This window comes from Rosa chinensis, chromosome 4, assembly GCF_002994745.2.
Source record: "Rosa chinensis cultivar Old Blush chromosome 4, RchiOBHm-V2, whole genome shotgun sequence".
NCBI lineage: Eukaryota > Viridiplantae > Streptophyta > Magnoliopsida > Rosales > Rosaceae > Rosa > Rosa chinensis.
The window spans coordinates 58,929,185-58,946,168 of NC_037091.1; the positions used below are offsets into that span (position 1 = coordinate 58,929,185).

The 16,984-nt window shown below is 41.3% G+C and overlaps 3 protein-coding genes and 1 long non-coding RNA gene across 4 annotated transcripts; 3 read left to right on the top strand and 1 right to left on the bottom strand.

Annotated features, from left to right (window-relative positions):
- Positions 1-5,967: 5,967 nt before the first annotated feature.
- Positions 5,968-7,599, top strand: LOC121053010. Its single transcript, XR_005810511.1, has 3 exons — positions 5,968-6,710; positions 6,792-6,864; positions 7,313-7,599. It is a non-coding gene; the product is annotated as an uncharacterized LOC121053010 (long non-coding RNA).
- Positions 7,600-9,221: 1,622 nt separating this feature from the next.
- On the top strand, positions 9,222-9,776 carry LOC112198030 (protein NIM1-INTERACTING 2). The gene has a single exon (XM_024339038.2). The coding sequence runs from the start codon at positions 9,230-9,232 to the stop codon at positions 9,548-9,550; it is 321 nt and encodes a 106-aa protein (XP_024194806.1). The 5' UTR covers positions 9,222-9,229; the 3' UTR covers positions 9,551-9,776.
- A 544-nt stretch (positions 9,777-10,320) lies between these two features.
- On the top strand, positions 10,321-10,626 carry LOC112199667 (protein NIM1-INTERACTING 2). Its single transcript, XM_024340642.1, has one exon. It carries the CDS (start codon positions 10,321-10,323, stop codon positions 10,624-10,626), a length of 306 nt encoding a protein of 101 aa, XP_024196410.1.
- Positions 10,627-13,983: 3,357 nt separating this feature from the next.
- LOC121052879 lies at positions 13,984-15,333 on the bottom strand. The gene is made up of 4 exons (XM_040518816.1): positions 15,123-15,333; positions 14,747-14,871; positions 14,462-14,660; positions 13,984-14,372 (listed from the first exon to the last, which is right to left on the bottom strand). Exons 1-4 carry the CDS (start codon positions 15,331-15,333, stop codon positions 13,984-13,986), a joined length of 924 nt encoding a protein of 307 aa, XP_040374750.1.
- Between the last annotated feature and the right edge of the window lie 1,651 nt (positions 15,334-16,984).

Below are 16,984 nucleotides of genomic sequence, written 5' to 3' on the forward strand. Positions count from 1 at the left end.
TTATGATCGACTAGAATGGTCTTTCTTGCAGGCCATGTTGTTAAAATTGGGCTTTGATGAGGAATGGGTTAATTTGATTATGACGAGTATTCGGACAGTTAGGTACTCCTTCCTGTTAAATGGAGAAGTTCATGGATATATTCGGCCTACTCGAGGTATTAGACAAGGTGATCCATTATCGCCTTACCTGTTTATACTCTGTGCTGAAGGTCTTTCCTCTTTGATTGAGCATTTTGTCCAGAACCAGTGGATTAGTGGGATTGAATTGGCACCATCTGCACCCAAACTACACCATCTGCTATTTGCAGATGACAATTTTTTATTCGGAACAGCTACCGAAGAAGAATGTCAACAGTTTCGAAATATCTTATATACATATGAATTAGCCTCGGGACAGAAGATTAATCTGCAGAAAAGTGAGGTCGCTTTCAGTAAGAATGTTGAGATGGTTAAGCAGAATTATTTGGCCAACTTGTTAGGTGTTCAGAGGGTCGATAAACATGAGCGTTACTTGGGGTTACCTACATATGTGGGGAGGAGTAAGACAGCAGCTTTTAGCTATTTGAAAGAGAAACTGACAAAGAAGGTGGTTAGTTGGCGTGCGAAATTACTTAGTGGAGCCGGTAAGGAAATTTTAATCAAAGCAGTGGCCCAAACAGTACCTAATTATGTCATGAATTGCTATATGTTGCCGTTGGGTTTGTGTGAGGACTTGCAGCAGTTGTGTGCGGGTTTCTGGTGGGGAGATTCTGACGAGAAACAAAAAATACATTGGAGGTCTTGGGATCGGTTATGTGTTCCAAAAAAAGATGGTGGGATGGGTTTCAAGGACTTGCATTGGTTTAATTTGGCGATGCTAAGCAAACAAGGATGGAGATTGGTGAAGAATCCGAATTCTTTAATTGCAAGACTGTATAAAGCTTTATATTTTCCTAATGGGGATTTCTTACATGCAGAGTTGGGTGCTCACCCTTCTTTTCCATGGCGTAGTATTTGGGAGGCCAGAGAGGTATTACTGAAGGGCCTCCGATGGCAGGTTGGAAATGGTGAAGATATTGATGTATGGAGAGACAACTGGTTACCAGATTCTTACCCACGTAGTCCATGTTCACCGCAACCGAGAGATGCCCCAACGAAAGTGTCTGAACTCATTCTTCCGGGAGCTAGAACTTGGGATGAAGACAAGATTGCTCAGTGGTTTTCACCGGTGGATAGGGAATTAATTCTTAAAATCCCACTCAGTCGACGTTCTCCAAGAGACAGGTTAGTGTGGCATTTTCATAAGAAAGGTGTATTTACTACAAATAGTGCTTACTACGTGGCTCGTGATATATTACTGGGTTTAGTTTTGGCCCCTCCATCGATCCCGGATCCCTATTCTAGATTGTGGGCGGCTCTTTGGAATGCCACAGTCCCTAACAAGGTGGCTCTTCAGGACTGGAGATCCTGTGTTAATATATTACCGACAAGATCTTGTTTAAGTACAAAAGGTTATGTGGGGGATATGGTTTGTCCTTTGTGTGGACATGGGATTGAGAATAATGCGCATCTTTTCATCCATTGTAATTATGCACGTGAAGTATGGACAGCAGCAAACATTCAAGTACCCGCCATGCATGTCTTCGACGTGAAAGATTGGCTCCTACAGTTGGTGGGCAGCTTGAGTAAAGAGCAATTTGGCAAAGTTCTAATTCTTCTCTGGGCTATATGGAAAAATAGTAATACTCAGGTATGGGAAGGGACGAAACAACATCCCTGTGATGCTGTGTTAATGGCTTTTGGCTGGCTAACAGAGTTTCTAAAAGCTAATAGTTGTGAAAAGCAATCTCGGGTGCAGAGACAAGATTGGGCAGTGCCTCAAGCAGGGTGGCTTAAATGCAATTCTGATGGAGCTTTTGTTGCGCAAGGTAATAGGGCTGGAATTGGAGTAGTGGTCCGCGACCATGATGGTCAACTTAGAGCAGCAGCAGCAAAGCCTATGAGGCATATCACTTCACCATTCCATGCCGAGTTAGCAGCCTTAATGGAAGGGGTCACATTAGCTGAACGAATGAATCTGGAGAAGGTCATATTTGAAACAGATTGCGCCATCTTGGCAGCAGCAGTGAACCAGAATGAACATGATCTTTCCCTGCTCAGCTTTGTTCTTGAAGATTTAAAGGATCATGTTCATAGCTCTGTTGATTTCAAGGTGGTTTATGCTCCCCGTGAAGCCAATAAAGTAGCTCATATCCTAGCCAATAAAGCTCTTTGTAATAGTGTTGACCAAACTTGGTTTGGTACTGCTCCCGAATATATAAGGGATGCCATTCTAAACGAGTGTACTCGTTAATTGTTTCAATAAACCTACTTTTCAAAAAAAAAGTTTCATTAAACCAAACATCATGAACATCGATCCCACATTTTCTTAAAACACTGAAATGCATTGAAAAAAAAATCAAGTTTTTTGGCTCCCAAATGTGAAGTAAACAGATCGAACATATATGCATTTAGTAGCTTGTATTCTAAGCTAAATACGTATTTGACAAAGAGTTGCAAGAGGGGGATATCATGACCATAGTTTGCCCTTATGCTTGAGATGAAGATAACCTGGAAACCCTCCATCTGGTGTCTCTTCAATGGCGATCAACCGATAGCCTCTGCCTCTAATCGTAGGCTTTGTGTGAGTCGAAATTACACCATTGAAGCTGATGATCAAAACGAGAAGAAGAGAATAAAAACACAGCGAAGGGAAACTGGTAGTGGAGCACGTTGCCTATATATTACCAGAGTCCTAACAGAGACTGAGACACATAGACTGATAGTGAGGGGGTTCAGTGTACGAAGTCCATAGATTAATACAGGGATAGTCAGTCAACAGTCAACTTCATATGTGAGGTTGGTGAAGTCTTAGTTTCCATATCAAGCACCGTAACAAAAAAATTTGAGAATTAATAGAGTTTGAATTCAAAAGAGAAGAAGGGAAATCGAAGATATTTTGACTTTCCATTCTCTTCAATTTTGTTTTTGTCCATGAATTTTAGTAATCTGTGTAGCCAAAAAAATAAGGACTCGGATTGGTGAACATATGAAACGGAACAGACATTAAGATAGCTTGATTGCTAACCATTTGAGTCCAAAAGGCCACGGAAAGAAGCAGGGAGAGGGATGAATTAGGGGAGGAATGAAATAGAAAGAGCATGTAAGAAAGTAACCAAGTAGAATTGATTTTCAATGCTTTCACCTTTCGGTTAATACTATCATATTTTAATGGAGATCAAACGGTAGCCTTTGCCTCTAATTGTAGGGTTTGTCTGGTTTGAATTTACACCATATATAGAAACAGAGCTCCAAAACAAGAAAAATATAAAGACACAAGGAAGCCAAGTGGGCAATACTAGAGCTCATTGCTTAGCAATTACCACTGGGGAGAGGATCCTCTCCTGAGCACTTATTTTACCTGAGCTTTCTGACCTTTTAATCAAATGAAGACACGTGGATGTGTCAAATCTAATGGCCTAGGATTTCTCTTTTACTTCACAATGACTTTGTTTCTTACCCCTCTCTCTCTCTCTCTCCTTATCTTCTTTTCCTTCATTCTTCCTCTCTTCCTTTTCTTCTTTTCCTTATGTTCTTCACTACTTCTTCCTTCCTTATCAAATTAAGATCTTCTTATTACAAAACATTTCTCTCCTTTCAATCTCTATTTTGCCACATCTAAGCCTTATCATCTCTCTCTTTTATCAATCTCTTCTGCACTTAACCAAATTGCCACGCATCCTGTCTCTGCCGCTCTGAACAGTTCTTCCCCCTCTTCTTTCTCATCAATTTAAGATTCAACAATGTTTCGTGTTCAATTTGAGACTAGGATTCAATTGATGAGTTGAATTTGGGGTTGGGATTTAACAGATGGCTTGAATTTGGGGTTGGAATTGAATTGATGAGTTCAATATGTGTTCCTTCTCTTTAATATTTCATTGCGTTATACTTGAGTTACTTAATTAGATCTATTTGTTGATAGGAAACTAACAATGAAAGATAGTTTCATAAGAATGAATGCAATGCCTGGGCAACAAAAATTTCTCCCAAAGCTTGCTTCTTTTTGTTAAAGGCCACATCTTGAGCTCCAAAAAGAAACAATCAATACTCAGTTCCTCTCTGTCCTCAACTTGAATGACTAAATAAACAAAATTCTTTTGCGTTTCTACTTTGTATTTGAGTGATTGTTAGGCTTTTTTGGCATCTAAATTCTATCTCTACATTATGAGTTCGAAAACCGCCATGATGTGACCAAAAAGGAAAAACCTTTACCATATTTTGCTTCCAATGAAAGAAATTTGATCCCCGAAATTCAGACCCAGAAGAAACCAACCTATTTTGATTGGGATAAAAGTGAGAGTGCTTTCATGATCGGCAAGCAGTGAAGGAAGAGAAGAACAGTCTAGAGATTAGTCAAGGTTCTTTTTATTTTTTTTTACCTGAAAACTGAATTCAAGAAATATAGACTAATAGATTTGAAAAGAAGAAAGGGAAGACAAGAAGAACGAAGGAAAAAGATCAGGAGAGAGGGGTGAGAAACAAAGTCATTGTGAAGAAAAAGAGAAATCCTGGGCCATTAGATTTGACACATCCACGTGTCTTCATCTTATTAAAAGATCAGGAAGCTCAGGTGAAGTAAGTGCTCAGGAGAGGATCCTCTCCTCCCTTATCACTGAGCTCGAGCATTGGGGGGGGGGGGGGGGGGTTCACTTGTTCACATATAGAGACTGATATTGCAAACGTGAGATGGGTGAGATCATTTTTAGCAAGTTCCGAAAAGGAAATTGAGACTTTCCATATTCCTCTATTTATTATTATGTTCGTCCAAAGTTAATTATAAAAACTAATCTTTATTGATACATGTATTAAACAGTTTTATTTTTATTTTTACTTTTTTAGAGAAAAAAAAGTATGAAGTTACAACTGTATGATGTGGGAAGAAAGTGGGATGAATTTCCTTTTTTTCTGAATTTTTATTTATATTTATATTTTACTATTTACCATAACACCTCTCATATATTAAAAAGTATTTTAAATTAAACCTATAGTCTAAGGATATTTACGTAAATTCACAGTCACTTTGGCTAACAAAGTGGGTTCTCTTAATAATAGTATAGATAGATATACACTTGACTAGCAACAGACTCGTTCCGCACTGTAATTCTTTTGTTGGAAATCATCTTTGGCAGTTAGAGAAATTCTTAGGTAGGGGCTTCCCCACCACATGGATATAGGACAAGCCAATCAGACATCAGAATTTTTTTTTCCTTGTTTCGAAACTGCCTCTGCTTTTTAAAAGTGCAGTACCCAAAAGACCCCCCCTGCTGGGGGTTGATTGGTCAACCCTATATCCACGTGGTGCGGGTGCCCCACGCAAGTCTCTCTCTGGCAGTTATCGTCTTTGAGTTTAGGCCCAAACCAAACTAGATCCAACATGATGTCTAAGAGCAAATTCACCCGTTGGGTCACCAGGTCACCTACTATTCACTACTTTTTAAGTGTTAATTTAACCCTCTGGGTCACGGGCACAATGTATTTCGTGTCCTGGGTCACCCGGAGTCACTTTCTGGTTCACCTCTGGTTCACCATCGTGACCTGCAAAGTGACCTGAGTCACTAGGTCACCATAAAAACTGTGCCCGTGACCCAGATGATGGAAATTAACACTAAAAAGCAGTGAATAGTGAGTGACCTGGTGACCCAGCGGGTGAACTTGCTCTAAAAGGTCTAATTGGACGTTTGTCCAAAAGAAAAAGGGGGAGGATCCTCTCCTGACCTATATTATTACCTGAGCTTCCTGAGCTTTGCAGCAGATGAAGACACGTGGCTCATATTACATCCAATGGCTTATATTACTTTTGAGTTACTGATTTACAATAATACCCATTCAAATATTTGTCCCTACTCTCTCTTCCCTTCTCTTTCTTATCGTTTTCTTCCATGTTGTTGTCAGCTGCAAGTTGATAATTCAACCCCATTCATCACAAAAACTTGTATCATGCCAAGCTTGTCATCTCCATCACAATTGACAATTCCAAATCCAGTCATCCTAGACGGAACCAAATCACCTCTGATCTGATGAAATCCAAGCCGACCTCTCCAGTCATCCTAGACGGAACCAAATCACCTCCGATCTGATGAAATCAAAGCCGACATCGCCAGCCAGAGATCTCCGCCAAACCTCACTACGTCACCTTGATCATCAAATTCTCCACCATCATCTATGGTTGCATCAACTAAATCAAGTGAAAATTTGATATGGGTTATTTTGATTTTCTTAAATTTTGATGGATGGTGCCAAGTTTAGTAGGTTGATTGGGTTTAGAAGGATTGTTGAAATGGAATTGATTCATGGGAACAAGCAGGGGCGGATCTACACTATAAGTGGGGCGGGCTCAAGCCCGTCTGAGATTTTTGGGTTTTAAAAAAAAATTAGATGTATGCTTTTTTTTTTAGTTGCCTATTGTCCAGCCCAAGCCCGTCCTAATTCCTAAACCCACTCCTGACTGGCAGACTCCAGTTCACTCGACTAGTCGACATCGAGTCTTCGACTACGCTCCAGCCTCCAGTTCGTCTAATCGTCTCTCCTCGGCTCCTCCTCCTCCTCTAAACTTCTGCAGCTCTGGCATTCTCGGCTTCTCCACTTCTCTCAGAGATCAAGACATCAACATCAATTTGGGGCAATGATTCAATGTAACATTTTGTTTAATTGAATCAATCCAATTTGGGGCAATTTATAGGGTTTAAGGATTGATGTGAAATTCATGTTCATAGGTTGTATTAGATTGAAGATTTCGTGGATTGAAGAATGAAGGTTGCGGTCAAATTCTCTTGGTTTGGAAATCTGGTATGCATCATTCTCTCATTCTCCTTGTTTTGCAAATCTGCAATTTATTGTTTAATTGATGTGGGTTTAAATGTTTAATTGATGTGGGTAAGTGGGTTTGATTAATTGATTGTTTTCAAAACTTGTCAAGGTCCATCAGTGGCTGGTGGGTCTTCTTTGAGTTATTTATGCTGTGCAATTGTTGTGGGTTTAAATGTTTAATTGATTATTTGATTTCAATACTTACCAAGTGGGTTTAAACTGTATATGCCCTTTAGTGTACTATGTTAGGCTCCTATGTAAAAGCATTTCTCAGCAAGAATAAATTTGCATGCGCTCCAAAGGGATGAAACTATTTAATACATAATAGTGAGAATACCAAGGTAGCTAGTGATATATTTCAAAAACCAAAATTCTATGATGGATGCCAGTGTAAATGTGTATTGAACGGTTGAATTGATGGATATAGATGCTAGAAATGGTGCAATGTATGGCCCTTGGCATTCAAGTAAATGGACCCCTGGTTCACATTCTTGTTGTGAGAATTGTGAGTTTGATAATGCACATACAGTTGGCCACACTGACTTAGGCCACTGAACACATGAAGTTGTTTGTCAGAAAGCACAAGCATCTTTTATGGTCCTAGCATAGCATGTGATATAGTTCAATTGTATCTCTTTTTGTATATACAGTAGCTTTTGTATTGCAGAAGTTGTGTTAGAAGACTCCCTATGAGTAGTTTTGTATAGATATGCATTTGAGGGGTAAGGCTCACTACGTCCTCCCCTGACTAGGTGTATCTTTTTTTAAAATTAATAAAAAAATTTCGCAACGTCGAGATTCTCCATAATATATATATAATTTTTTTTTTTTTAAGAAATTCAAGCCCGCCCAAAGTTTCAATCCTGGATCCGCCCCTGGGAACAAGGAGTTGGAAGTGTTAGTTAAAAACTTGAGAATTGTAATGAAATTAGTCAACATGATTCTTGGCAATTTAATTAAGTGCAAAAGAGATTGATAAGGAGAGAGAGAAAATTTCATCTGATAGTGAAGGAAGAACAAAAGGAAAAAGAAGAGAGAGAAAGAGAAGGTAAAGAAGAACATCAAAGTAAAAGAGAGAGGAAAGAAACAAAGTAGTTGTGAAGGTAAGGAGAAATGGTAGACCATTGGATCTGATATGAGCCATGTGTCTCCATCTGCTGCAAAGCTGATACTCTCCCAAAGAAAGAAGGTTTAATTAGGCCTAAGAGCAAGTGCAGCGGTTCATGAATGACCGGGCAAAAGCATGGAATGATGATGTGGTGACCAGGCAAATATATATTTTCCCCTCCATCGGGCCAAATTTAACCAGGCAAACATAGGCTTTTTTTGACCAAGGGCAAGAAAAATTCCAAGCCCATGCCCATTTTCTTGCCTAGGCTTGGCCGGCTGCCAGCTCGGCCTGCAGCAGAACGTGGCTGACGTCACAGGGGGCCGCGCAGAAGGAGACGCGAAAGAGAGAGGGCGTGAAGAGCACGGACGAATGGGGGAGCGCCACATGTTGAAGGAACAACTGATTCGGTTTTTTGTCGCGTAGCGACAATTAATGATGATAGTGGGCGCACGTGGCTGAGAGTTGTTGGTTGCTTTGGGAATTTGAACCCAACGGTCAACAAATCTGGGTCGACCAAGCCAACAGTAAAAATGGATCTGACTGCTAGGAATTAATATGAATGTAATATAGGTAACGGTAAGAAAACGGGCAGAAAAAAATATGTAAAAAAATCTAAAAATCATACAAAAAATTTCTCAATAAATACCTACAATTTTTTCTAACATCTCACACCCAAAATACTAGAGTTCATAGTTACACCTTCCTCTTCTTCATATAGCTCTCATCATCCATATTTTTTTAAAAATTGTTTTTTAAAAATCTGATGAACAGTGAAACCGCACTAGTGAACAGTGAAATTGCGTGAACAGCACTAGTGAACAGTGTTGATCGGGCAAGAAAAACAACGGGTGTAAACCCATGTCCAGTGGCAGTGAATAGTAACTTAACTGGTTGAATTCTTGACTTCTCGACTTTACCTTTTCTTGACTACGGGTGAACTTGCTCTAAAGGGTGTGAAACTGGCTTTGTTCAATACATCAGCCAATGTCATCACTCCATTTTTCACTGACGTCACACAGTCACAGTCATACTCAACCACCAAAATAAAAAATCTCCGCAGAAACTTAAACCCCGGAAACGCGATCAGAATTACGCAACGTGTCGCGATGCTATTGGAGTTTTGCTAGCCCACAATCTTCACGGCGCTGACAGAGGACAGTGTCCTCTCCAATCTTTTATGATAAATAGAACGGGGCGAATGTACGCCTCCTTCATTCTAAAACAAAACAACCAATGGAGGCAGAGAAGAGAAAGCAGGCCGGCAACGACGTCGTTTCGGGGAGGCACAAGCATAAGAAGGCGCGGGATGAAACGACAGTGAACGAGGACGAGGTTCAGGAGTTCTTCGCTATCATCAAGCGCATACACGTGGCAATCAACTACTTTAAGAGCGCTAACGGCGGTGGAAGTAAATATGTGGACGGAGAGTTGAGGGCAATGATCGAGAGTAACGAGGAGGCGGACGGCGTCAAAGGGATGGCCAAGACTACGAAGGAGGAGGATGTGGGGTTCGATTTGAACGCGGAACCGGACCCGGAATTTGATCTGAGTTAATTGGGTTTCATGGGCTTTGGTGGCATGGATGCTGTAACTTTAGCGTTTGGATTTGTTGTGGTTACAATTGTTGAGACTATGAGCTTAAGAAAACATTTCTTGAACTGGTTTAGTCTGACCATTTTGACATTTGCTTTGGCTCCATTCATTTGCAATTTGTATTTTTAGATTAATGTGTGTGTTCAACCAATTCCTTTAGAGTAAAATTGAAACTGGGTTTAAAAAATAAAATTTGACTGGCTTTTTGTTTATCAATTAGAATTGTTCTAAAGTGAAAATATTGGTTTTGTTATAAACAATTAAACATTTTAGTAAGAATTCATATTCTATACTTGAAAGCAATTCTGAATTTAGTGTATGCCGAAGAAATGCGAGTCTCAGTCATATGAATGGAATCGGATTGTGCAACGAATCGGTCAACTCAAAATTGGAAAGAATACGAATCCGGCCGATGTTCTATAAAACGACTAATGTTAAACATGAGTCCTCGGTCTTCTATAATTTATTCTTGTCATGTACAGTTTGGAGCAAAGTGGACTTCAAACGAGGACCAAAACCAAAAGCAGTGGATTTCCAAATTGCAGATGCACGTTGCAAACGTCACTGGCATGACGCAGAGCATCTCAATTATAATGGCATCACTAATCAGCCAGCCAGGAGTTTTAAAAGAAGAAAACAAAGACCGAATCAAAAGTCCAAAGCAAGCTCTATAATACAAAGTTACAAAGTACAAACCCAGAATTGAAAATTTACACACAAACCTTGTCATAATGGATGCAGAAAAGCGAAAGCGCGACGATGAGGGCGAAATTGACGGGAAGAGAGCGAAATCGGAGGACGATAACGGCGCGGTGGTGACGGAGGAGGAGGTGGAGGAGTTCTTTACCATAATCAGGAGGATACACGTGGCGGCCAGGCAGTTTGGGAAACCGGAAGGAGCAGCCGGCCCTAAGTTGACGACGACATCAGAGAAATTGAGGCTCTCTTTCGAAGCAAGAGACTTTGAGGAAGAGAAAAGGCCGGAGGCGGATTCGGGTTTGGATCTCAATTCGGATCCTCCATCGGAAGAAAGCTAAGCGCGCCGGTTCTGTTCTTTGGTTTGTTAAATTAAATTCGATTGTAATGTAATTTTTCAATCTGTGATAGTCTATTCAACCTGCATTCTCTCCTCTTGTATCTTGTCTCTTATTGATTGGTGATTAAATTGAGCCATGAAAGGAACTATCCCAGAATTGTGAAAATGATATTTATACTTTGCCCGCCGATTAAAATTTCCTTTCTTTTGGGCTCTGCTGTGCTTGACGCAATGGTCCGTACTTGTTAAAATAGCCCAAACTTGTTCGATGGCCCGACTCAGCCCTGATATTTCAGCCAGATGATGACCCGACCCAAACCATATGAGGAGTCTTGGCCCCTACCAGTTTATACAAACAAGGCTTGAGCCTTGATGTGTTGAACCATGAGTCGTAGATCCAAATACATCCTTTGATTGACAAGACAATTCAATTATTAAAGTATCTTTAGCAAACTCTATATCTTAGTTTCTTAGCTAATTGGGAGCCTTTTTTTTTAATTGATTAAAAATAGCAGTTGCATTAGACTCTTCAGTGACTCTATTTTAACTTTAGCTATCCTAATTTTTTTTTTTTTAAATAGTAGGGTTTGAAGCCCAGTCAAGCTGGGAGGCTCATCCCTATGCCCAAGTTATTATTAATAATATTTTGCCGCATCGGGGGGGGGGGGGGGGGGGGGTGGGGGATGTAGTACCTGTACCCCGAGTGTGCATAGTTGCGTTACAAAAATCCTCATAGAGAACATCCTGTAAGAAATCAGGAGCCTCAACTAAAGAAAGATCCACAACGTGATCAAGACTAGCAAAGTGAGCTAACCTATTTGTTTCACGATAAACATGTCGAATCCTAACATAATCAAAAGCTTGCATATAATCTCTACAATCATCAAGAATTCGACTTACTTCTGAGTTATCCTCCGCTTGCCTATTCATGGCAGCAACAAGGATGAAACAATCACTCTCTATTTCCACCTCCTTCCAACCCTGATGGATTGCTAAAAGTAACCCTGCCCTGCAGGCCTCAGCTTCACTATGAAAAGCTAAACTCAAATAAGGGATCATTCTGGACCATGCTCCTTTGAAGCTACCAATATCATCACGAATCACAACTCCAATGCCTCCTCTCCCAACAGTACTCCTATAAGCACCATCAATGTTTATTTTTAGTCTCCCCCAAGGTGGAAACATCCATTTTGGAGCAGCCCCTCTATTATTCTTTGTTGGCACCTTCAGAGGATGAAGACGTTGATATTCAAAAAGCAGATGCATGGCCCAAATAACTGCATGCATGGGGGTTGAAAGTCCCCCCATCCTAAACTAATTTATTCCTTTCTGACCAAATCGTCCAAAGCAGCATAAAAAACACATCAATTTGTTGCTTTATGAGTATGTCTAGCATATCAAGAACCCAGTTCTTTATGGACGTAGTCGCATGGCTTCTAGCATGTAGCCCTAGAGAACTATATAACCAGAAACATGCAATAACATTGCAATCTTTAAAGACATGTAAATTGGTTTCAGTCTCAAATAGACAAAAAACACATACCTGGTCATCTAATTGAACCATTCTGGTCAGGCTAGCTTTTGTCAGAATAATATTCTTACACTGTCTCCAAATAAAACTCCTCACCTTTGGTTGAACCCTAACCCGCCAAATTAACTTCCATAATCTCATGTCACCATCTATATTGGACATCGAGGCTTGTGTAGGAAGAGAGGCAGTGCTTCTCGCAATATGATAACCACTCTTGCCAGTGTAAATACCATGCTTGTCAAAATGCCATATTAGTCTATCCTCCGGGTTTCTCAAACTAAGCGGATTCTTACGTATCAACTCAACTTCATCTTTGAAGAATAACTCCTCCTGCCAATTAAGCATCCAATCATTAGACTTCGGGCAAATCAAATCCGCAACCCGTAAGTCCTCCAAGCCTTCAAAAGGCTCAGCATAGGGTCGAAACATGTATGGTCTAGGGATCCAAGGATCTGACCAGACAGAAACATTTCTACCCGAGCCAATCTGGTACCTAATACCTCTTTCTAAGAGACCTTTACCTTTCATAAGACTCCGCCATGTATAAGAGTCTCTGGGGCTTACACTTGCATGCATAAAATCACTATTTGGGAAATATTTAGCCTTCAACGTTTTACCAAGCAGAGAGTTAGGGTACCTGATTAACCTCTACCTTGTTTGGCAAGGAGAGCTTGATTGAAGTACTCCATATTCTGAAATCCTAAACCACCTTCGTCTTTTGGGACACACAGCTTGTCCCATGCTAGCCAGTGTATCTTCCTTCCATTCTCTCAATCCCCCCACCAAAATTCTGCCATGCATCTATGCATCTCTTGATACAAATATTTCGGTAATTCAAAGCAACTCATCACGTATACAGGCACAGATTGGACCACCACTTTAATCATTACTTCTTTCCCAGCTACACTAAGAGTCTTGTCTTTCCAACCTTTCATCTTGTTTATGGTCTTCTCAGTAATGAATTGGAAGGCTTCCGTCTTTGAATAGCTAACTTTAGTTGGAAGACCTAAATACTTGTCATGTTTATCAACTCTGACCACCCCAAAAACAGTAGCCAATTCTTCTTGGAAATCCATATCAACATTCTTGGAGAACGAGATACAGCTCTTTTGGAAATTTATTTGTTGACCCGAGGCTTCCTCATAAAGTTTCAGAATCTCCTTCAACCTATCACATTCTTCTTTTTCCGCCTTCATAAAGATGAAAGAATCGTCAACGAAGAATAAATGATTTATAGATGGAGCCCCAGAAGCAATAGAGATCCCGTGCAAACGTTGCTGCTCCTCTACTTGAGTTAACATTCTGGACAAACCTTTAGCACAAAGCAAAAAGAGATAGGGAGAAATCGAGTCACCTTGACACATGCCCCTGGATAGAATAAGGCATCCTCTAGGTTCCCCATTCAATAAAAAGGAGTATGACACCGTCTTCACACACCCCATAATCCAGTTGATCCAGGTATGATGGAAACCCATACTGTGCATCACTGCTTCGATAAAATCCCATTCAACCCTATCGTATGCCTTACTCATGTCCAATTTCAGAGCTCTAAAACCTTGTGAATTACCAGTGCGCCTCTTCAAAAAATGCGACAACTCAAATGCAAGGAGACAGTTATCCGATATTTGTCTTCCGGGAAAGAAGGCACATTGGTTTGGAGCAATAATATCATGAAGAAGAGGCTTTAACCTGTTAGCTAGTACCTTGGACCCCAATTTATATAACAGGTTCCAGAGGCTAATTGGCCTAAGTTGTTGCATATGCTCCAACTCTTTTACTTTAGGTATCAGAGTGACAAAGATATCATTCACTTCCCTAAGCAGAGAATCAGAGTTCATGAAGCAACGCCGCGGCAGTGACATCCCTGCCCACCACTGACCAATAGCATTGATAGAATATGGGGGAGAAACCGTCTGGACCTGGGGCCTTCAAAGGATGCATTTGTTTCAACGCCTTGAGTACTTCACTCTCTTCAAACTCCTTAACTAACTCCATGTTCATCTCATTTGAGATAACTTGTGGAAATAGATTAGTAAACAACTCCATGTTTGTAGGGTGACTAGTTGTAAACAAATTACCAAAATAGTCAAGCACAATTTTTTCCAACTCAGTATCCTCCGTGCACCAAACTCCTTCATTATTGAATAGTCCCTTCATCTCATTCCTTCTCTTCCTGTTGCTAGCTCTTTGGTGAAAAAACTGAGTATTCATGTCACCTTCAGACAACCACATAACTAGTGAGCGTTGTTTCCAATAGTCATGCTATTAACCAATAAATCATTTAGCCTGGCTTCCAGTTCCATACGTTCCTCTTCAGGGTATGCAGACAATGATTTATCAAAATACACAGCCAATTTTGCCCTTGTGCGCTCAATCTCAGCCTTCAAATTACCAAACTTATGCTTGCTCCATTCCCACAAAGCTTGTCTAGTGTGCTCAATCTTTAAACAAACAGTTTGAAAAGGATCTCTGCCTCTACGTCTTCCCAACCTCTTTTCACAACGCTGGCACATTCTTCATCTTGTAACCAATGAGCTTCAAAATGAAAACTCTTCTTTTTCCTCCTCTTCTTTGGTCTAGTAGAGCTTACCTCCAACAGAATCGGAAGGTGATCTGACTTTGAAGGTTTCAAGTTGGTAACCCGGGACACCGAGAAAATGTCCGTCCATTCCTGGGTAGCCATGAAGCGATCCAGACATACCTTGATTTCTTGTCCTGCACGATTTTCCCTCCAAGTGAAGCATGGCCCAACAAAGTTTAGATCACACAGAAGACACCCCTCCACGCGCCTCCTGAAGGCCTTCATTTTCCTAGGGCACCTGGGAGGACCCCCTCCTTTTCACAAGCCTTAAGTACTTCATTAAAATCCCCTCCAATTACCCAAGGTCTATTATTGTTGCACCCAAATTTACTGATTAACTCCCAGGTCAAATGATGTAGCTCCACCTTTGAATGACCATATATACCTGTAAACCTCCAACGGTTTATGTCACTCACATTTCCAACAAGGACATCAATATGGTTATCCGAGTAGGTGCTATGGGACACCTTAATATCCTCTCTCCATAGTAAGCACAAGCCTCCTGCTCTTGACACCCTCACATTAGGGTTTCTCAAAATCTTACACTTTACCGCGAATGCATTGTGGAAACCCAATTGAACTTTTACACGATCCATCTCCTGAACCGTACATCTTGTTTCACTAAGAAAAATTATGTTGGGAATGTTTAGGGTAACCAACCCTTTAAGCCCATTCACTATCCAAGGGTTCCCGATCCCTTGGTAGTTCCAACATAAAACATTTATGGCTCGTGATGGGTCAAATCCGGACCCATCACGAAGGGACGATTAGAAGTACACCCTGGACTCTTCTTTGGTGAAACAGAAACCTTGCGGAGCACAAACCCTGTCTTTGCTACCTTACCCTGCCTTTTCTTTTGAGATCCAATACGTCCAGAAGACTCCCTAGTCACTTTGCCATGCACGTCTCTATGCACCAGGCCATTTAAATCACCACCCTTCAAATCATTCATGCCCACCTTCTTCTTTTCAAGCAAAACCCCTACATTCTTTTTCCCATGCAAAACCCCCACCCTGCCATACACGTTCCCATTTCCCATGCCATGCACGTCATCAACCTTTACACCATCCATATCAGAATTTATTTTGCAAGGAATTGTAGGCCCACCACTTCCTGACCCAACAATAGACCCAAACCCTTACGATGGCAGTGCAGTCAACTCCATATTCTTCTCCCGCAAATTCTCCATCACATCCATATCTTCTAAATTCCTAGAAGTCAACTGCGAGATATTGGGATCTAAACAACTCCCAGAATTCAAAATATGGTTAACTTCGAAATCCTTACCAAAACAATCCACCCTCTGTGAATGCCCAATTAATGCCGACGCAAACTACGGACTAACATAACAGGTACGTCCCTCAAAACACCGCCACCGCCCTTCACCTGCTCCGAAGCCCCACTCCGGCCACCCCCAACTGTAGCCTTCCTTAGTTACCCCTCCCTGACTTCCACCATAGGCTTACCACCATCTGGGCTTTCCACCTCCATCTCTTCTCCTTCAGCTCCCTCATTCCCCATCTCATTTTCATCTCTCTCCTCCCTAGTCCTTGTCAGCCCAATAACCAGCATCTCAGGAGCCTCCATAATCCACCCAGTCCTCCGCCTAGGTATTAAACCAAACCTACACCCCTCACCTGTCGAGGTAGATTCATACAGCGATGGGCGCTGTTGAGCAAGGAGCCACTCCTCTTTCCGTTCAGCGTTAAGTAAAGCATCATAGGCAGGCTCGGTCAATTCCCCCGCCACCCTTCTAGGGCAACTCCTCCCCGTGTGTGACATCAAACCGCAGAAAAAACAGAAGTGAGGCAGCCTTTCGTACTCTAGATCGAAACGCTTGCTCTCTGGCCACCCTACCGGCTGGAAAATCACCCACTTCTTCAGAGATACCCCAACATCGATCCCAACTCTAATCCGTAAGGAAACACCAAGTGCTCCAACTCCCCTCTTCGCATGAATAAATTGACCAATTGCTTGCCCGATGACCCGACCAGTTTTCACCACTCTCGTATCCTCCAAATACACCGACGACAAACCCCTAACTCTAACCCATAAGTACTGAGATCGAAGAGAAACCTGTAGGGGGTCTTCCATGCCGTCAGTGATTGCCACCGCTAGTAGCGATTTATCAAAGGACCATGGGCTACCCTTCAGCGCCCATTTCAGATCAGCCTCGTTTTTGAAAGAGAAAAGATACCTCTTATCCCCACCAACCGAGCAAGCAGTAATCCTTGATTGATCGAGGGG